The sequence below is a fragment of the Carassius auratus genome, chromosome 1 (assembly GCF_003368295.1).
Source record: "Carassius auratus strain Wakin chromosome 1, ASM336829v1, whole genome shotgun sequence".
Lineage (NCBI taxonomy): Eukaryota > Metazoa > Chordata > Actinopteri > Cypriniformes > Cyprinidae > Carassius > Carassius auratus.
Window position 1 is genome coordinate 1,777,547 of NC_039243.1, and position 23,385 is coordinate 1,800,931.

General features: G+C 34.9%; 1 protein-coding gene and 1 long non-coding RNA gene across 2 annotated transcripts; both read right to left on the reverse strand.

Annotated features, from left to right (window-relative positions):
• Nucleotides 1-6,025: 6,025 nt before the first annotated feature.
• Nucleotides 6,026-13,148, reverse strand: LOC113112430 (uncharacterized). The gene is made up of 3 exons (XR_003293435.1): nucleotides 12,444-13,148; nucleotides 7,697-7,827; nucleotides 6,026-7,285 (listed from the first exon to the last, which is right to left on the reverse strand). It is a non-coding gene; the product is annotated as an uncharacterized LOC113112430 (long non-coding RNA).
• A 4,020-nt stretch (nucleotides 13,149-17,168) lies between these two features.
• LOC113112477 (heart- and neural crest derivatives-expressed protein 2-like) lies at nucleotides 17,169-19,123 on the reverse strand. Its single transcript, XM_026278127.1, has 2 exons — nucleotides 18,082-19,123; nucleotides 17,169-17,781 (listed from the first exon to the last, which is right to left on the reverse strand). The coding sequence occupies exons 1-2, from the start codon at nucleotides 18,607-18,609 to the stop codon at nucleotides 17,683-17,685; spliced, it is 627 nt and encodes a 208-aa protein (XP_026133912.1). The 5' UTR covers nucleotides 18,610-19,123; the 3' UTR covers nucleotides 17,169-17,682.
• Between the last annotated feature and the right edge of the window lie 4,262 nt (nucleotides 19,124-23,385).

Here is a 23,385-nt window from a genome sequence, read left to right on the forward strand (position 1 = left end):
GGGATACGTTCAAATTTGAATCGGCAACGTTCTAGGCGCGGTATTGAATTCCTATTGGCCGTTGGTGTTCGCAGTCAAGTTTCCTCCAGAAAATTAGACCCGGATGACGACACAACTGATTTCGTCAGCTATTGGTTGAACTTGGGATTTAAAATAATGAGCGGTAAGCCTTTGAATCAGGAAAACGCGCCTCAATATTTTGAAAGGACTTCATGTAGCAAATATGAGTATGTTGCACACGCAAAGAGAAAGTGTTTGAGGGATGATTTCCATGCAAAATCACATTCAGGTTTTGTTTTGAAGGTATAAGTGGATTGAACAATAACGTGCCATACAGATAAAAGCTGACTGTTGATGCGAGTTTGGGTCTCGAGGCTGATGGTCTTGCAGTTCACACCTCAGTGATGTTAAAACCATTGCACTGCTATTTTTCCAGTTGCTTTACTTTAATGTACTACTTTATATGCCTTCTGCTGTACTTAAAAGTAACGTTTTGTAGTTTCCCATTTCTTAATATCTTTTCTTGTTGTGTTTTTAATGTTATTTACTGCTATATATATATATATATATATATATATATATATTATATATATATAACATACTTTTCAACCGAGAATACACTTGCATATTTTTTCTACGTGTTTGCCAATATTGCTGACGTTATTTTTGCGCTCCTAACCGTGCGTGATCACGTGAAACTTTGACCTTTTGTGAGGTAAAGGGCGTTTTTGTTATGTTTGTTGCATACCATTGAATATTAGAAAGTAATAAAACGGTATAATTGAAGATAACAAATTGCACGAAAACATACTTAAAACTCATAAAACAATATATATTTTTTCTAATTCTTTATATACAAACACATTTGAATCATTATTATTGCACAATAAACAACATTGCAAATATATATGATTTTCAGAAGCTGTTTTTGCTATTCTGACCAGTTTGAAAGTAAATGCTACAAATCTGTGCCAGTGTTTATATAATACAACACACACATACATGTGCCAATGTGATGAAAAAAGTCAGTTCCATGCAATGTGCGGCTATAAAGATTCATTGTGGAAAACACCCTCAGCTGTTCGACAGGAAGGCCAGGGGGGTGGACAACAGGAACTGAGATGTTTAGGAAGAAGGGCTTGTTAGTGTAAAAGTAACTTTTATATGAAAAAAAAAAGATATATATATATATATATATATATATATATATATATATATATATATATATATATATATATATTCCTCTTATTCTCCTGAATAACATCTCTCTACCTTTTGCAATTAGATTTGAAAAGGTTAGGACAATAGAAGTGTAAAACAGTTCTGAAGAATTAGCCAAATGTCTCTTTAAGTACCCTGAGCACAAAAGGTATGATTGAAAAGTTGATTCAAGTCTGAACTGTGGACAGTGACTTTTTTGTGGACTCGTGCAGTTTTAACTTTGAAAATGTGTCATTCTTTATGCTTATGGATTTAGTAGGTATAGAAAAATATACAAGTGAAACATTGTCCCATTTTCTCTCTTTTGTAACATGCCCTTTAGTTTAGATTTCTACATGAAGCATATCCTGTTTGTATCTGTGGTGTGGTGCTATTGTGCTCCAAGATCTGGCAAGAGCAGACATGCTGATACAAACCAAAATGATACACTTTTCGGAAATGTGGAGAGTGCTAGTTAGTTTATGATTCCAACATTTTGATTTTCCCCATGTTCTGTCTAAAACATCTTAGTTCTTTTTAGATAAATACACCCATACATTCAAATTAAGGATTGTAAACAGTAAAACACAAAAACCAAGACTTTATTTTATTATTATTATTTAAACATTTCACAGTTTGGGTTGGATTGTTACATTGTATTTGCTGAATGCAAAACACAAACACAATGGCACCATTTAAAGCCGGGGTCTCCAAATTGGTCCTGGTGTACTGCAGAGTTCAGCTTCAGCTTGCCTCAACACACCAGCCTGATGTTCAGTATAACTAGTAAGACCTTGCTTAGCTGGTTCAGGTGTGTCTGATTAGAGTTTGAGCTAAATCTGCTGGACACCTGTCCTCCATGACCGAGTTCAGAGACCCTTGATTTAAAGCTTTACATTTCAAATACTGCCCCCTAACATAGGCTTTGTTTAAAACAGTGCCTCGCAAAGAGCCGCTGTCGAAATATCTGTCTATTCTGTATAAATATCTGTCTACCACGCTGCCGAAGAAAATCCAAAAAAATAAAAACACCTTATTTTGATCATGTGCATGTATTAATAGATCTTTCAAAATAGATTTAAAGACGCCTGTGTTCACCTACCGACCACGGCTGGCTAGATCCGGTGTGCCTGTACTCTTTATTTGGCTCCCTCTTGAGAAATGACTAAAGCCTACAATGTCGAATCTGAGCTCATGCATATTAATTAAGCCTGACCTTGCTTCGTTCGAAACCTTCCAATGGTAAAAGCGAGATCCTGAATATTAATAAGGCAGCGTTGACGTTGCTGCGCAAATTCCCACAGGGAGTTTTGTTTTATTTTATTATTTTTTTTTAATCTTTGTTAACACCTTATGACTAATCACTGCAAAAAAAAAAAAAAAAAAAAAATCCAGACATTATAATTAATAAGTGAACAGTTTATAATAAAGAACAGACACACATTGCAAACACAGAAAATACAACCGAACGAAGTTACTAATAAAATATGGTATAATGTTCAAGTACAGAAATCTAGTAATTACATTAACTTTCACTCTGTATGATGATGATTAAGCTTTGCAACTAATCCACGAATCAAATACAAGCCGAGCCGTGGGTCCTGTTCTCGATAGACGACAGCCCTGTTGGGAAACACTGCTCTAGCAAACACACTGCGCTCTAGCGGTCAGAGCTTGTAATTACAGCGGCGTGAACAGCGCGCTCTGGCTGTTGCAGAGACAGTTCACGTCGCACTCCAACAAATGTAAATTGTACGTTTCTTGTATCTTCTCCGCTACTTTAGTAATTATATGGTTATAGATTTTTTCGGTAGCATCTCAGGTGGTTAGAACCGCTGTTACTATTCCAAGCAGTATATTCCAAGTATAGAGAATATAGCAGTAAGGTTAGGAAAATACGATTTTAAAATAAAGTCTCTCTCCACTCAACAAGGCTGCATTTATGTGCTCACAAATAAAGCAAAAACACTAATATTGTGAAATAGTATTACAGTTTAAAATAACTGGTTTCTATTGTAACACATTTAAAATATAATTTATTATGCAAAGCTATATTTTCAGCTGTCAATGCTCCAGTCTTCAGTGTCCCTTTAGAAATCAGTGAATAGGCTGATTTGCTGCTCAAGAAACATTTATTATTATCAATGTTGTGTACAGTTGTGTAGTTACTTAATATTTATGCAGAAACCATTCAAATGTTTGGTGTGTGCATGTGTGTGTTTAATAGAGGGGAATAAATTGATCAAAACTGACAGTGAAAACATTTTTAATGTCACAAAAGATTCCATTTCAAACAAATGCACCAATGAATCCTGAAAAACGTTTCCACAAAAGATTAAACCGCAAAAACTGCTCTTAATATTGTAAATAATAAGAACCATCATTAATAACTGCAGCTGAGCAAGTCCGAATATTAGAATGATTTCTGAAGGACCATGTGCAAAGACTGGAGTAATGATGATTAAAATTCAGCTTTTTATCACAGGAATAATTTACATTTGAAACGATATTCAAATAGAAAATAGTTATTTCAAATTGTAATAATTTACGATCACAACTTCTTAGGCAAGCATATGAATTTGCAGAAAAGTGAAATGGTATACCTTTTTGTTCTTATTATTTTACTGGATATTACTTAGCCTATATGATAGAAGATATTAGAAGAAAATGTGTGTGTGTGCAGGTTTATGGTTTATATTGGGACACACATATGTGTAATGTTGTGTGTAACGTGAACGGCTTAAAGGACAAATTGCTTAAAAACCTAATGTGTATGAAAGTACAGATCGTACATTATATAAACCACATGTGTGTGCGTGTCACGGATCTGCAGTTTGTTGTTGGATGCTTACCTTTGTATTTGCTATATATTAATTTGCTTTGCATATTTGAAAAGTTACTGGCTGGATGTTGGCAGCGTCTTAATTGGAGATTCAAAGACCACTAGTGTCAAACAAGGACAGCCATCGTTCTGGAGATATGTAGCATATTTTTTTTTTTTTTTTTTTTTTTTTTTATAATATATTCCTTTATATTGTAATTAGTCATTTATTCGTGTAGTATTACGTGGCTTTTGAAGACCGCCAAATATCTTTTTAGAGCCTGTCTCGAACAGTGGCTATCAATGCAAGGATATCGTCTTGTTTTGTCTATTAAAATTGTACGAATTGTACTTACGGACTGTTCAAAGATTAAGTTAATTTACGAATGTGTTTACTTGACACTTACCTTATGACGCTTTTGAAAGCCTTGTTTCCCGTCACTGGACTTGTACTATAACTCGCAATGACCACAAGGTGGCGCGCTTACCCTATTTTCTTTATCATATTTGCTGAACGCTATTGCTAAAAAACATCTATATTCTGCAGTTTATTCCGGACAAAAACTAATCAGTGGTTTCAAAATATGTATGGGCATTGACACTGTTATGCATGCATAGACACAATATGACCCGATTCTGTTTATTTATTTATTTAATTATTTTATTTTATTCATACTAATTCAAAACATGTAGAGACTGGAGAACAGAAACTATTTTGATATTCCATCATGAGCATGGTTTCCTCCACTGAATAAAATAAGGCTCTCACAATTCTGAGTTTATTTGTCACATATTTCTTTATTTCTGTGATTTTATATCAACGCAGTTCTGAGTGAGAGGAAAAAAAGTGTTATATTTCAATTCTTAAGCTCATTTTTTTTTCAGTGCCGCACACGTGCTTTCATAGTTTTCAATACGAACAAAAAAAAAAAAAAAAAAAAAAAAAAAATATATATATATATATATATATATATACTTTTGGCCAGCTCTAATCACACTAGAGCTGAGCTCTAATCGCGCTGAGATCAGTGTCATAACAGCCATCCCTTTTAAACAGAACTTTAACCACAGGTCGTTTCTTTTCTTTTCTTTGCTTTTCTTTTCTTTTCAGCCTACCAATATCATCATAAAATTGTTATAATTCCCAAAAGAATCTAAATCCAAAGCAGAATCGAAGTGCATTGCAGTACAACCATTACATATAAATTACACAGTGAATCAGGATGCTTTATATTTTATTTACGTTTATTTTATGAATGATTTGATTTCATGCATGTTTTTGCTATTATTTGATTTGATCTGTTATTCTATGATAATTCATAAAATACATGGAATAATAGGTGGAGACCGGGGATGATGGTAAAACTGTTTGTTTGAGGGTCAGGAACTTAGTGGCTGTTCCTGCTAGACCTATCAAACTTTGATACATTGTAACCACATTTGTCTACTAGAAATAAAAACTCATTTGAACTTGTAATACACAATCACAGATTATATGAGTTTTTGTCAAATACAAAGAGTTCCGTTTTTACAACCTAACAACCCTGCTGTAACACTAGCTGGGGATAGATGTAACAACAAGAGGTAATCTGGTGAAAAAAATATCTACACTTTCCAGCTGATGCAAGAACTTTATTGCAGAACAAAAAATAACAATTTAAACTAACAAAAAATAAATGTTGGAACTTCAAACTCAAGACTAACAAATTGCTGTGTGTGTGTTGTAGTTTGTCAGAACTTTCGTTTTAACAATATATCAAATGTGTGTGTGTGTGTGGGGGGGTGTATTTCCTTTGGAAGGTTCAGTCAGTCTCACAGTTGTGACAATGGCTGCCCCTGGGGTGCAGGGTTCGACAAGAAACACACTTGTCCCACTTCTTTTGATAGAGTTTCCATGATGTTGCACACAATGAAATTCTCATCATCAGACGAATCATAACACTCTTGGTCATTGGACTTGGGCTTTTTGCTTGTTTTATTCTTTTGTCCCTTCCCAGACACCAGTTTTTTTTTTTTTTTGCCCTTTTTCCAGTGTTCCTATAATTTTTAATGAAATGTTACAACTATCACCACCCCAAGCAGCCATAGCTAACTCTTTTAATTCAATTCAGTTCAATTCATGTTTTATTGTCATTGTAAATAGACATACAACGAAAGTATAGACTTTCCAACTTATACAGCAAAAGAAAAATATAAATAAGTGATAAATATAAAGTAAAGTACACAGATGTTATTGTCATTAATGCATGCTCTTTAATATCAAGAATGTGTTGAAGTGTGTTTTTTAATCTCAGAGTTCAGTAGAGTAGCAGCTTTTGGATAAAAGTTTGGATAAAAACAGTTCATGAATCTTGTGGTGCGTGTTTTAATGGACCCATAGCATTTTCCAGAGGGTGGTAGTTCAAACAGATTTTAGCATGTGGGTTTGAAGTAAAAAATAAAAATAGTTTCTAACTTAAAAATCACCTTTTTGGTGATAAAATCACAATCACAATCTTGCTTACAGGCACACCTCTTCTCCTGTTAGTTCAAAATGGAGATGTGAGTGTATGATATGGATGACATCACCATAGTCAAACTGACAGTGTTACAACTAACCCCATGTTACAATACTCCACGGTCTCCCCCTAATAATATTCTTAATAATAAAGACAAATGGAGAGAGAAAAAAAGAACAATTGAAAACAGTTGCTTCCTTCCACTGCCAGGATCAGTCAGGGCTTCAGGGGTATGGATCCGGTGACCCTGCAGGAGGTTTAGGCTTGAAACTCTCCGTACAAAACGGAAAAATCAAACAGATTAAATGAAATGGATAGAGCAGTGATGAGCAGGGTATGTAAAATAGGTAGTTCTGCACAAAACAATGATATAAACATTTGTGTAGAAATAAGTTGAATCTTAAGAAAAAAAAATGTTTTACATTTAAAACTTATTTTAAGACAGCCTATATTGCAAAGGCTATCATGAATTCACTTCGGTGACATTTAGTCTGAAATAATCAGATTGAGTATTACACTTTGAAGTTAAAAATCCCTGAATTGTGTGTCCGAAATGCTGACCACACTCACCAGCATCATGGAATCAAGGTGTTGCGTTTTCCTTTGACCGTGATCAAAACCATTCTGCTGCAAGCACTGAAAGCAGTGGGTGTGGTGTATCAGTGGCCTGGCCACCCTTGAGAAGTCCTAATACCAGCAGACCTGTGGATTGTGTGCCCAATAAACATGGGGCCGCTCAGTCCCAAATCAGTCTGCCACCCACTTCCTAAATCAATAAGCGTGCATGAGTGGGAACAGCAACGATGGCAAACAATTTAGTTACACTTTATAGTGGTTAAAAAAAATAAAATAATAAAAAAAAACTTTTTTCAGTAGCTATTCCAGCTCATTCAGCAATGTGAAAATTGAAAGAAACATTGAATTGTGCCTTATTGCTTATGTTTTAATGTTTACAATGATGTCTGAATTAGATCAAGCCCTTTGGACCCCAGATTATTTTTTCTATAAAAGTTTATTTGTCGGAGAAAGGAAAATATATATGTTTTACAGGATTTTTTTCCCCCCTGTGCCTAAATGTTTTATTTTTTATTCAAATTTACAGCCATTTTCTGTAAATAAAAGAAAAGAAAGGCAAATACATAATACTTCTGGAAGACAATGTTGTGGTGCCCCGTACCGACTCCGTTTTAATATGATCAAATAACTTTTTCACGTTTTCACAAAGAACTATCAAGCCCACTCGAAGGTTTTCTGGAGCAGTCATGTAGACCACTGTTAAGAGCATCGCGAAGAGATCTGTGCAGTCACCTGCAGGACAAACGCAAAATTACACCAGAATGAGATTTAATGCCTGTTTAAACAATCAGGGAATTTGTTTTGGTTACAAAATAGGCTTTCATTGCACAGAACAACAGCAAGACACAGTAATAAATAAATAAATAAAAATTAGTTAAAAAAAAAAACTAATAAAATAGATAAATTATATGTAGCCTATACAATAGCACATCAAACAGACAATTTAAATAGAGAAATATGTAAAATTGTAATGCAGTGGATAAATTGTGACTGTGACATCAGTAGTTTTAGTTTTGCCAAGTGATAGCAGTAATGCTAAATACATGTAGAAAAAAATAATTAACAGACAACAAATGGAACAAAGTAATAAATAGGCAAATAAATGAAACATATTCAAGGAAGTTATATGATTGTTGTATTAATTAAATTTATAGAGTTTAACGGGCTGATGAACTAACCCGATCTCAGGATAGTGAGTATAAACAGTACGCCAAATAAAACCAAATACTCGTGGTATGGATACGTAAAAATGGATTTTGGCGTGCATATGCTAAGCGATGGATTAGTCTTGTGGTATAAACGCGTATTAAAACGCTGAACCTGTGCACGCCAACAAATTTCGTATCAAATGCACGCGAAAACTGCGTAGGCCTAATATATGCTCGCCAAACGCATCATATGCACGCCAAAGTCCATTTTTGCGTATCAATACCACGTGAAATCGTTTTTCTTTATTCATAGCTACGCATTTTTAAGAGACTGACGATGCACAGGGGTTTGGCGAATGTCCCAAAAGCGCAGCTTCCCTAAATGCACTCCAGGAAGGTGAATGTCGAATGTCGTGCTTAATATCCTTATCATTTATCAGGTTCAGTCACAGGGCCTCTGTCTCCGATGACCCCTGAAACTTGCACCCAGAGTCGCAAAATTAAAAAAAGTAAGTTAAATAATTATATAGCTCTGCACAAAATCAGTTAGCCTAGTTAATTTAGGTTCAGTATTTTAAATGAACATTTTCCGTCCATGAAATTTACTAATATTTTGAACGTCATGCAGAACATAAGCACAAACGTTCAGTTAGCGTCAATGCAAATCCCACATCTTCTAGGGGATACTTGCTCAGTTAAGAAATCGTTTTTAATGAATACATTTAATAATAATAAAAAAAGTACAATTTGGTAGTGACGCTGTATTTTCAGAAGCCATTAACTTTGAATGTGAAGGGGAACACAAACTGAAAATGCATATTCAATATGATCTAGCGGGGAAGTGTTTGTGGTCTAAAATAGAGGGCACCAGTTGTAAAACTGGAATGCATGATGAGATAGGCTATCTTAGGGGGTTTAACAGAAAGAGAGAGAAAAATAAGTGTGATAATAAATATACAGAGAAAGAAGGGAAGCTCAGAGCAGGAGAGCAGATAGACTAGCTGTCATCACTGTGGTTTAACACAGTCAGCCACAGACTGCTCCAGAAACTCTCCATTACTGCCCAAGATGGATGGGAGAGGAACCTCTACTGCCCTGAGGGGCCCCTGAGTGACAGGAGAACCTGGGGTTGCCATGGTAGCACTGATTCCATGGTTACACCCTGATCTGTTCTTCATTATTCATTCATGAGTTTGCTGTCTTTCCACTGCCACTTCGAAGACACTCTTCCCAAAAGTCGCACGTTTCAGTTGGGCACCGGCACCGGCACCGGCACCGTACTCTCAGCTCATTCTTCACTGAATCAGCCACAAGCAGTGACTGAACGCTTGTATTTTGCCACATGCCATGAGGTTATTTTTACTGTAAGTTGTTGCATATTTAAGGTCTGTAGTGTGTACGGTACAGATGTTTTCATGACTGGGAAACCGAGGGAAACTGGTTCACCGATGTTAATGCTGGAATGCTAGTTTTAGCTCTTGCCCATCTCTTTGAATCTTCATGAATGGATTTTCATACTGCGCAAAGACTGAAAACTGATTTTTGTGATTAGTTGTGTCACACTTTTGTGATGCAGTTATTCATTAGGCCTACGTATTTCATATGCATTCATTTCAATACGTGACCTTAATATCATTATTGGGGAAGCATCAATAGTTCAATACAATTGCGAGCAACATTTCTTAAATCCCATTATTTATAGTCCTATCCATTGAATAAATGCAACCAGTCAGTGAAAAACCGCAACAATGTTGTGCTTGCATTTTGCAGTGCACAATTTCATTTAATACAAAGGCATGTGGCACGCAGTTAACTATTTTATTCTGTAAAAAAAGAAAAAACAAGGAGTCGATTCACTATTTCCTTCTTGTTAGAAGCACGAAAGTAGGGAGCTTAAGGTGTCTTTATAGAGCATCGACCTATTGCTAGCATCATATAATGACAGCTTCGGCCCCTGGGCAATAATGTAGGTGTCTTCTGACTGACGTCTACCTGAACTTTTCTCTTTGTTCTCGACGGTGGATTTCGTTTTTCTAAATGCATGTTATAGGACTACTGAAAAGAAACATTTCCTGAGAGCGCATCATTTTATAGGCTACTCTTTATAGAGTTATTAATTTGCGTAGATTTGACATTGAATTAAATTACAGTTTTAATTATTATTATTACCTATTATAAAAACACGTTAACATTTTACATGAGTGATTGCATTGATTTAATTTAAACGTCAACAGCAGGCCACTGGTTTAGTGAACGGTTGGATTCAACAAAGCGAAATAAAATTGCCAAGACAAGTTCAAGGTCGTGTTTTGTATATTTCATTCACATTTTTATAGAAACACAATGAAGTCTCTTTGTCATAAAAACTCAAGATTATTTATTTTCAGCACTAATTTCACTTTCACAAGCAAATATCACATTCTCTTTGTCATAAAAGCTCAACATTATTTATTTTCAGCACTAATGTCACTTTAGTTGTTAGTTTGACTGGCATCACACGGCGAGTAGTGAAATTATTCGAGTTTGAGTATCAAACGATGGCAGTCTATTCCAACTAGGCTCCTCTATGCCATTTGTGCATATAGACCTGTATTAATTTTGTTTAATTTTCCAGTTTAAAAGGTTAACACTGAATAATCTGTGTCTGTGATGAACGAAGTCTGTTTATTTATCACTGAAGATGTATTGCACTACCATTTATATGGCTTCCATTTAAATGAAGGGGATAAGAAAAATAATTGTAAAAAAAAAACCGTATTTGTTGAGGGTCAGGCAATGTCAATCCTAGACGCTTAGTTGAAAAAACAATACTATTAGGCTTAATAGATGGTAATGTGAGGCCTACCGTTAATGGTTTGATCGCCATCTCCTCACACAACCAACAGGGAACGTGAGAAGATGAACATATAAAATCTTCAACGTCTGGACTTATAGGTCTAAATCCACAACCACGTCCATAAACTGTAAATTCAACTTTAAAAGCAACATTGCCAATACATAATCTCTGTTACGTATATAGCCTATTATTGCTCGAATAATATGCAGTTACATCTTCACAACAATAACTGCGTTGTAGCCTATTAAGTAACACGGTTATTATAACTACACTTAACCTAACTTTAGGCTATGTATCACTGAACACTATAATGCGAAGTGTGACCTTTTGCATTTCTACCTTATTGGTCTCAAATTCCCGAAGACTGCACCCGAATTTATTTGCACATTTCAGGCTTGCTCAATTTTAACATATTTTAAAAGAAGCACGTAATGAACCATTATTTCGTCGCCTGTTAAGATTTTTGGTTTTTGAAAATGCAGCCGTTTTCATGTCATGTTTCCCCCATCTGGATTTATGCTCTCGTTTAAAGGTTTTAAATGTTTATCACCGACAAAACAGAGCAGTCGCCTCATGCTCGCAGGGATAAATGGAGTGTTAGAGGACTCGCTTGAAATGACACGCACGCCCTGACCACTTGGGAGGTCTTCCTCTCCTCTCACAGCCTCAATAGTGACCGTTTTTATGCAGTAGCCTATAAGCTTTTTTTCTGAAATATCTGTGTAGGAGTCGATTTGCTTATAGCTGTGAGGCCAGCTGTTCAGCACACGTAAAGTGAATTGGAATTTTTAGCTAATTTTAATATTTAATTTAGGCTATGTAGTCTATAACATTTTATATTTTACGGTACGACTTTTTGTTAAAATATAACATTTAAAATCACATTAGGTACATTTTTTATTTTACAAACATAATTTATTTTTGTGCACTGAATCTATAAAAACATAAAAAAATATATCTGCCATTTGCCAAGAGCAGGCTACTGTGAATACAAAAAAATTGCACATGATGTTGAATTAACACAATTCAAAATCGTTAAAAGGGCCATCTTTGTTGAAGCATGTCATCGCCAAGTTTTTCTTTTAAGGAAAAAAGTTGGGTAAATGTATAAATAAACGTTTTTCAAAGCATTTTCAGAAAGTTGTGCACCGCAATACAAATATACAAAATTAGTCTACAAGTAGCCAACAATTCAAAACGACAAACATAGCACAGCAGTGATAATTATTTCAAACGGCTGAATTCTTACGCCTTTGATAAAAGAGATTAGCACGACATAAGCAAACTCTACGCAGCTTTTTAGAAGTTTTGTGCCAGTTGTTATAAGCCAACAAATCACTTTCCAGGAGGTTAAACCAGTTTACCGTAGTAAACGTCAGAGATCCTGCCTCTAGCCGGTTGTAAAGGCTAGAGCCATCTCTTCTCTCAAGAATAACCTGATGGAGCGAAGCGTCTTTATTCCTTAAACTCATTCAGCTCATTCTTTCCGCGTTACCGTTGTTTGAGGAGTCTGGGCGCAAGAGTGCCTGGAGAACTTTTGGAGGACGGTTTGGAAGAAGAGGGAGTTGTTTCTGTGAGAAACTCAATCTCGCTTACAGTAGCGGCCTCCATCTGGGAACTGTCACAACTGACAGCACCACGGGCACCGGCCTGATCTTCCGCAAAACACACTCCAGCAGAATGGTACATTGTCTTAGGAGAACAGCTGATCGTGTATCACCTGATACGGTGGCGCCGCAGTAGGCTACTATTTAATTCAATCACGAACAAAATACGGTTTCGTTAGGCTACTTGAGTTTTCGTAGCCTATATTTTATATATTTAGGGGGTGAGTAGCTGGGACGCTCACTTTCTGTTGAACGTTTTCATTTCTTTTAGTTTAATTAACTGTTATTCATATATATGAAAATAATATAGTGTTGAATTCTCTATTTCAGTCTATATCATAGGCTATTTTGCAAACGGCTAGGTCAAAATGGCTGCACATGTCGGCGAAACGCTCCCAAAATCATTTAAGCTAACTCGCATGACCTAAATTAAGTTAAGACTATTAGGCTATGCTATATTGGAACACATTTATGTGGGACAAAATGTCAAATTTTAATTTACGTTTAATTACACAAAACTGATCCAGTCTAATGACCTATATGCCTATTAAAACATGACCTGGCTGCAGCTGAAGACTAGAACTTTACAAAGTTTAATCCACGACATTAAAAAGGCCTGCATATCTGTTATGCGTTTAAAATTAGATGAAGACTGCGACATTTTTTTTTTTTTTTTTTTTTTTTTTGCGACATATTGAATCTAAATGGTGTAGGCCCATCTGAGATCGTGCCACTTAAACAATATATATATATATATATATATATATAGCCTATATATATATATATATATATATATATATATATATATATATATATATATATATATATATATATATATATATATATATATATATAGCTTAGTTTGTCGTATACGTGATTCTCTGAATCTCTGAATGGTTATGATTAAGGTTGAGGAATGGATCACAGGCATCATACGTGATTACGTTCACCATATAGGCACAGGATGGCTATGTTCTGACGTCAACATGTCTACTAGCCACTGCTGTAGACAGAAAAAAAACGAAGGTGGGTCTTATGAGCTAATGGTTTACAGATGTCTGTAATACCAAGAAAAAGGTGATGTTTGGTCCATGCTTTAAAATATAATACGACCCTATAAGTTCAAGAACTTTAAGATCGAGTTTTGGATAATTACACAAAAGAGACCACGTCAATTTTTATACTGGGAAGCGTCTTGTGCCATTGCCGAGGCGAGTTGATTAGTATTGACATTGTTTTTTTTTTTTTTTTTTTTTTTTTTGCTGGTCATGATTTGCACGCTTTAGAATTAGATACCCTTTATTTAGTAATATGGGACATGAGGTGATGGGAAGTGAGTTATAAAAGAGCTAGGCTATTTACCAACGAAATTGTATTCCTGGACCAGACTACTTATTTTTACCTCAGTGCCAGAGGAAATAAGTGCTCTTTACTGCTTTGGGCCTTCAGGAATCATGTCGTGTCGAATGTAAGAAATGTGTTCACTTCCATCTATTAGAGAGTCATTTGTGTTACTGGAGCGGCAGCAGGTCACAATGAGGTCACGGTATTATCTGTATTCTTAATCAAGGGAGTACGGACGGTCAATTTTATCTGAGACGCCATCTTGACACTTTCAACAAATTATCTACAATTATTAGTGCATAGAACCTGTGGAATCAGACAATACGATGTAACGTAAGCATTCATTTAATGCAACCGGATGGGTCTTAAATCGCCTGTGTGTCTTCCTATCTAAGCAGATTTACTCTGCTTGAGATGTCAGTTTAATTGCATGTCTAAGCATAAAGAACCTTAGATGAAAACTACGAAGCCTGCACCGAACGAAAAACCCGTAGCAAGTAGATGTAAGAATCGTTGCACAAAAAAAAAAAAAAAGAAATATATATATATATATATATATATATATATAAGGCTAATAACAATGAAGAAATAGGAAAAACAGAAAAATACTGCATGGTCTTTCCTAAATATACATCGAATGCATCATTTTAAAAATCGTTCAACAACATGAATCTTAAATAAATCACTGACGTCATTGTATTATTCCAATAATTCCAGCAGATACAAGGCTACTGACTGTTGTAATGGTCTTTGCCAAAATTAGGTTCGATGAACTGTGGTGCTATCCCCCCTCCACACCAGTGGGAAGTTTCAGCTGCACGTTTTGATCGACACTTTATCAGTCATTTGCACATCCGAGCAGGCTTTAGTTGTTCGAAGTCTGTCCCTCCTTCGTATTGTGTTGCTATGTCATTTGGTCATGGAATTAAGTTTAGTTTCCCCCCCTTCTCACAATTAAACAGCGTACGACCTATAGTCTGTGCAGTTTCAATATTAGAATCGTGTTTATTTAAAATAATAATAATAATAATAATAATAATAATAAAATGCTGAAGGGTATCCAAATTAACCTACACGTATAGCCTTCTTTGCGACTTAGATGGAAGGCTATTAGTATTATTTTTTTCTGTAGCCTATTAGCTACATATAAAATACCATAGCCTATAAAATACCATTGCAAATCAATTTTATTAATTCAATTATAATTTTATCTTTTGGCACCTGCTGCAGAAACCGTAGACTATAACCAGTTAGTGTTCATTTAATGCTGTATTCCTTAATGTCCCGATTTCGTCATGTACGCTGACATATTATCAAACTGAGTTAAATAATACAAATCTCATTTTAACATAATAATAATTATAATATTTAATAGTTACTCGAAACAACTATCAGCAATGTTACTCTAAGCAGCCTTTCCGAATGTAAGACATATAAAACATAAACATACGAAAAAAATAATTAACCACCTGTACACAATGGATAGCTGCTACTACTATATATGTGTATATATATATATATATACATGGCCGCGGGAAGTGGGGGTGCTGGGGGTGCTGCAGCACCCCCTAGTGACGAGAGGGAGATAAAAAAAATGTGGGCCTATTAAACTATTTTGCACAATTTATAAATTCCTTATGAATATTTTAGAAAATGATTTTGACACACGCAGTCTATTACGTATATTTTGGATTTTAATTTCATATTTTGAGGCCTAATCAACACAGGTTCGGAAGTTACGTTGTCAACGTCAGGCTGGCAGGTTTGGTCGCCGAGTAACGAGGTTTCCCGCTCGTTCCATGCAGAATACATTCATCTTTATTTAATACAGCGCACCTCGTCATTTGTACACCTGTAACCAGGGCACCCCGCCTGCATGTAACTCAGCTAAGAGTATGGTGCTGCCGCGCTTGTAACATTTATTTTTTTTGGCAACGAGAGTGGGATCCGCTTTGACTAGCCAAGCAATTGTAAGTAGTATACTATAGTATTTTTGGAAGGTGGTGGGGATGGAGAGTATTATTTCGTTCGTGTGTTCTTTGCGTAATGGTTGTGGAGAACTGTTAAATAACGTTTAAATAGTTTGAGATTATTTCCTTGTGGTTTGTGTAAAAAGGTTGGAGATGGAGACAGAAAGCTTTATACTGTGCGTGTGTTTTTTGCGTAATGGATGTGGAGAACGGTTCAATAAACAAATTGCTTAAATAGTCAGAGATTATTTCCTTGTGGTGTGCGTAAAAAGATTTTGGAGTTAATAGAGTTGCGTGTGACATAAACGTGCAGTGACTCAAGCCAGCTGACCAAATCGATTGCATTGTTTTAGCATTATTGTGAAGTTTGATTAATATTATATTTTGTTGTAATATTATTTGTTGTCTCTAAATAAGTTGCATGTATGTATAGGCTATCTGAAATTGTAATGAAAGTAATTATTTCGTTTTCTTTCGATTATTAAACTATTATTTCTGATTCTGCTTCTGCTTCAGATTAATAAGGCATTGCGCATATCTGAGAACTGATGTCTGTGTGTTTCAGACCCTGTGCACTGAAGTGTATATGACAATAAAGTAGTAAATCTCAATGTATTTATTTTTTAAATGTATTTTAAATGGGCCTATAGGCTCATAGGTTTTTTGTCCAAAAAAAAAATAAATAAAAAAATTCACAGCACCCCCTGTTCAAAATTACTTCCCGCGGCCCTGTATATATATATATATATATATATATATATATATATATATATATATATATATATATATATATATATATATATATATATATATATATATATTTGTATTCAGTGTTGCATGCATAAATTGACAAACGGTTCACAACAGTCCCGTTGTAGAGTGTCAAATGTATTTGTCTTCAAAACTTTCGATACCTTTTAAAAGCCAATATGTCTCAAAGCAAAACACAGTTGGCTGCTTGAATCTGTGCTGGAGGAGCTGCTGGGTGTGCATCGCATGAGTGCGTTATTTGTCACGTCTATGAAAATATAATTGAAAATATATTCAACAGTCTCTCTAGGCCCTAAAACTATCATTATTTCTACTGTATGGCTGTGTTGGTAATTTAGTGTGCAATTTGCCAAGTGGCATCTTTAGATTAAATTACATTTGAATACAACAAAAGGTCTAAGATTGTTAAAAACAGTGGTTTATTGAATTAATTACATTGTTTACATCTCCAGTATTATTTAAATTTGTGTCTCTGGACGGAAGTGCACTGGGTGGACTCAACAGTTGTTTTAGACACCAGCATTGTACGACCACAAAATTACATTATAACACTTCATGACATTTACAAATAAAACATTTACTATATCATAACATCAACTAATCTTCCTTATTACTAAAGAAGAGAGAGACAGAGAAAAGATACTGAAAGTGATAGAGAGACAGAATGAGAAATAACTTCACGTATTCTCTTAATGGCAGCTATCTAATTTTGATTCACAATGGGACAAGAAAACAAACAATAATGAACCAATATCAGACAGCAACACACAATCTCTTACCAAGAGAGAATCCTCCTTCTAAAATGGAATGGTTTTTCCTCAAATATCCACTGTCCGTAGCGGGAAATTGCACATAAATATTCCATTAAATAATGTGGGAGAAAAACTAAAAACGTGTCTTTTGCATTAGTCTCATTGTTTCAGTTCCAATGCCCACACATGCTGCGGCCAACCAGTTCTCCCTTTAGTTTTCTTGTCATTGCTGCTCCCTGAATTTTTCAAAACGTCGTTCTGGAAAACAAAACAAAAAAACACAGACAAAAGAGATTATTTGTATGGCTATTGCACGTTACCAAATTTGATCAGTGTAACTGGTCACGATAAAGACAGCAAATGTAGACTATTAATTTAATTTAATTTAATTTATACAACAAAGAAAAAGCCACAGCAACGTTCAACAAAACAAATTTATTCCAACAGTATAATTGTAAATATTTTATATCAAAGTTTCCATTATATGTAAGTCTAATATTTGGCAATAGTGTTTATCGACATTTACGAATATCCATTTAGCCTAGTTTAAAGTCTTACCATTTCTTTCTTTCGCCTTTCTTCTTTGGCCTCTGTTTTTTTGAACTCCGCTTTGAAGGCCTCTGCCTCCCCGTTCTGTTCGTCTTTGTCCAGAATGTCCATAAGGTAAGCAATGTAACTGGTAGCCAAACGAAGGGTTTTGATTTTGGACAGCTTCGTATCCGCGGGCACGTTGGGAATGCATTCGCGGAGTTCTGCGAAGGCGCTGTTGATGCTCTGAGTCCTGCGCCTCTCCTTTCGGTTTGCCGTGGGTCTACGTTTCACTGGTCGGGGTCCCATTCCAACGGCGCCGGCCCCCGGTACTCCTCCGTAGTGCGAGTGGTCGAGCCCGGGGGCTCCTGCTGAGTATTCGGGGCTGTACGACGGTGCCATACTGTAGTCTGGAGGAGACATTTCCGGATGGCTGATAAGCCACCCATGAAAATAGGGGGGTTCTTCGTGACAGCGACTGGCAGCAGCTGCGGCAGCGAAGGAATAGCCGTCATGATGCATCACCGGGTGGTGGGGAAACCCTCCAACTAAACTCATGGCGACAGACTTAAGGCGAACCACAGACAGAGTAGCCTACGCTTTGGCTCTCAGATCGTGCGTATATTTTGACTTGACGATTTAGATACCGGCTTTCTCCCCATAAAAAGTATGCATTTGTTGATTTCTAACAGAAATTAAAAATTCAGTCCCGCTTAACTGGCCATAAGAAAGATACCGCTGGATTTCTAGCAGATCATTGACAGACGAATAAACAGGCGTCAGCTGTAACTGCACTCGATTTATTAGTTAAAAATAATTTACTTACACGTATATTCTCCACTGCAAATATCCATCACGAGAAAGTCCCATTGCTATACTTATTAATGTTTTAGCGGTGTTCAGAGCCTTTTTTCTTCTTCTGAATTTCAGACTTGTTATAGAATCAATAAGATGGATGGAAAAATGTCCAAAGCCAGTCGATGTTGTGCACGCAGTTCGTTGCCTGATTCACTCTGTGGAAGCAGATGAATTCCGACGTTTGATCTCCATGTCAGCTACATCTTTTGAGCCGCTTGGGTTCATATATGTCGTCAAAACTGTTCTCAGCCAATAACGTTGTAGAGGAGGAGGGACATGAACTGCAGCGTTAGGATGTTTATGCTCCCAAATTGCACGAACCCTTGCAAAGATAGCTTATAGCTACTATAGCTTGTATATACAACATGTATAAAATTAATTTGAAGTGCATGCAAAAGGGACTGGTAACGTATTCCATGATTATTTTCCCGTATTTATTTTGTGTGTGTGTAATGACATTTGTATTTGTTTTCTATTCATTGTAAATGTAGGCTATGCACAATCACTTCAGTCTTTCGTAAGTTTAATTTGAAACTTTTTATTCTGCAATCAAATTGGCTTAATTTTCAGATAACCTGATGGCATAAACATTAGTATAAGATGCTTTTAATCTTATATCTTACAAAATAGAAATTGGTCGTATTTAAACTAAAAGCCTGGGTATGATTGATTTTATATTTTTATTTTGTTTTATTATTATTATTATTATTATTATTATTATTATTATTAATATTATTGTTTTTAAGTATCACTGCCTTTTGAGAGAAAAAAAAAACTAAGAAAAGTAAAGGGCAGACATTTAAACAGACGTTAAAACTTTATTATTGATAGACTCTAATAACCACGGTGAGCTATGCTTTTTTTATCTGGCATATATATGAACATATATATATATATATATATGTAATAAATTGAAGTAGCTCAAGTCGACTGAGATAGATAGATAGATAGATAGATAGATAGATAGATAGATAGATAGATAGATAGATAGATAGATAGATAGATAGATAGATAGATAGATAGATAGATAGATAGATAGATAGTGTTTAGTGAATGCTTCGCCTTGTCAGTAAAAGCGTGATTTAAAATAATAATAATAATTAATGATTAGGCAAAAATGCTGAAATCGAGTGTGTATATGTAACCGATATTAAACTAAATACTTAATCTATATACACATTCATCATGAAACGAGAAATCTTTTAATGTGGCAGTAATAAGATAAATGTATCACTTTTCCTTTCCGTATTAGGCCCATAACGTGGTGTTTTGCGTGAAATTGTTTATAGGACAAATAAAAACCCATTATAAACTCATTAAAAAATAATGTAAAATGTATAAAATTGTAAAACCTTTAATCGTTTTGACTGCATTTTATTTTATTTTTTATTTTATTTTTTTACTTAAATGATCACGCCATCGACAGCTTATAATGGGACCATTTTTGTTATATTTGTTAAATAAACATCAACGCTGCTTCATCATGTTAAGTCCAAATAAGCGCGTAGTTGAAAAATTATTGGTGTCATTAAAGTTTAGACATCACCAAGAACAGTACAGTGAGAGTGAATTTGATTGTGAGATATGTTCAAATCGTATGTTTGTATACGAAACACTTTACAAGAATTATGTTTCCTGGATCTGTTAATCCTCAATCGGGCGATTATTTTTTCACGACATCCATGTTTGAGCACTTCTTTTAAGTGAGAAAAGTCTATAACCTTAAACTGAATACAAAAGACTAATTCTAATTCTGAGCCCTGTTGCTTGTAATGCCTCTTAACACCATGCGAGTATCAGTGGTTGCGAGCCCTTTCGGTGGACTTTGAGTTTATATTTGATTCTTTTAATTTTGACAGTTCGCAGTGTATTGCTCCAGGTGCCAAATATAACAGCGATGTGTGAATATTTATGGTCATAGCTATTCTTGTCTGTGTGTCAGTGTTTGAGTGAAAGAGAGAGATGAAGGAGAGAAAGAGGGAGTGGTGTGTGTGTGTGTGTGTGTGTGTCCGTGCGTGTGTAAAATTTCACAAATTTCACAAAAGACGGTTCATGATTTATTCGTGTTTAAGTGTTGTGTGTGGGGTTCAGGCGTAATTCATCTGTCTGAATGGAAGTTCTCGAGTAATTTAAATAGGCCGAGTCTCCAGTTAATGACATATAATCAGCCTGCAGGTCACTTGGTCAGTCTCCTGGTATAGACCCCTCCTCCACTTTCTGATCTCCTTTCAAACTGAATTTTGTAAAAATAAATAAAGTTATGCAGAACCAAATATCGAGCATGATATAGGTTGCTTAATAATCATTCCATGAATCAAGACTAATGGATTATCTATGATCAAAATGTATGGATATTTTTTTTGCCATAAACAGGACTGAAACAAATTATGAAAGGGGAAAAACAAATAAAACAACAACAACAACAAAAAACAATAAAATCTGACTCTGTCTACATCATTCATAAAGAGCTTTTTTTTTTTTTTTATTTAATTATTATTATTTATTTTTTTTAGAAATTCCCAAAACCGCGTCCTGTCCATGTTAAATTTATAGGATGCATTCTCATCTATCTATTTATTACACGATTAGGCAATATCCCATATCTGCTTTCAGTTTTCCTGCTCAGTTTTGAATGTTCATTCTTGTTATTTTTCATCATTAAAGTATCCCACTGAACTATCACATGCTTTTTCGTTATATTAGACCAAATATAACTGCAAAAGTTTGTAGCCTAATGCCCCATCCCCCATTCAGTGCAGTGACTGGTGGGCTCCTATTTTCCTCTGGAGGTCTCATTAAGAGAGTCGTGTGCTATTTTCAACATTTCCTCAATCCAGTGACTTAAAATAAAGCCGCTCAGTCTCACCGGCGGAAAACCCACTCAAATCACGTTAGCCAACTTCTCTGCCAGACGTTTGTTCTCTTTGCTGATTTAGTTGTGATAATTGACCGTCTCTGAAAACTGACATGTTTTCCCACCTTGCCTCTCCACTAATATGCCGACAGGTAAGCCGTAACAAGCGCCTGAGCTTAATTTATATCAGTATTAAGCCCGTCTGATATGTCAACTGATATGGAACAGGCAAAAGTCCAGATTTAGGGGACATTTACGAGATTTTAATACAATTCATCTGCCCTCGTGAATCACAGTCATTATAAACGGGTTATTCCAAACATTCGGTGAACTTGTTTGCTTATACACTTATACACACCTTTCTTTCTTTCTTTCTTTCTTTCTTTCTTTCTTTCTTTCTTTCTTTCTTTCTTTCTTTCTTTCTTTCTTTCTCTCTCGGTGAAAAATATATATTAAATACTAAAATACAAAATACATGTTTAAAATCGGCGTTAATATTGAGTAATTCAATTACTTTAAAGAAGACAATGTATTGCCATTAATAAAAAAAAAATAATAAAAAAAAAAAAAAAAAAAAAAAAAAAAAAAAATATATATATATATATATATATATATATATATATATATATATATATATATATATATATATATATATATTAAAAAAGTGGGATATTTTTTTATGTTGTTATTCTGTTTTATTCATGCATTTCACCATTAATTTAAAATGGAATTTGTCGATTATTTCTTTATAGAAAAGTTTTTGGTTTAATGTACAATATCTGTACTTTATGACAACGAGTATTCGAGATAGATTGATACATACTAAATTATTTATTGACCTTTTATTTGATTATTTGACCAAAATATTAAGCAACATTTCACTTACCTTAATATCCATAAATTAAATAATTAAATGATATATAGCTAAGCTGTGAAAAGTGCCTCAGAAAAAAATACAAAATAAAAAAGCATTAGGCATTAACAAAACTCCCATCAAGTTTCCTTTCGTTTTATTGATATTTTATATTTTTGAATGTACTGCTTAATTTAGATGCTGTTTGCATAATTATTCATAAAACTAAATCAAACCTATAAAATTGATTTATAAACTTTAAGTAATTTTTATACTAATGAATGGGAATTTGGTAAGCAGGTAGAACTCATTCAACAATGTGAGAAGACTTCAGAATTTTTAAACGATCACTAGCTGAAGGGTAACTATAACACCATATATAACTGTATATAGCACTGTCTGTTACCAGTATACATTTTTATAGATTTCCAAATCTCTAAGCTTGTGTTCACAGTTATGTTCATGTGCACCATGAATGCCCAAACACTTCACTTTTGTTAGTAGCTGTAGCTCTTGTGAATTCAGATTCAGATTCAGATTCAGATTCAACTGATTCTTGCAACTGATTTTCAAATATTCATTCTTGAGAACCCTCCTCTCTTTCTCCTGTCACTCTTTTCCTTCTCTCCAACCCATCCATAATTCGTATCTATACTAATCATCACTCAGAAGCCCATGTCTTATAACACCTGTTCACCCCCTGACACATTATATATCATCCTCACTTTCCGAGCCAGCCTGAATGATGTGCTCTGGTGCTCCCAGAATG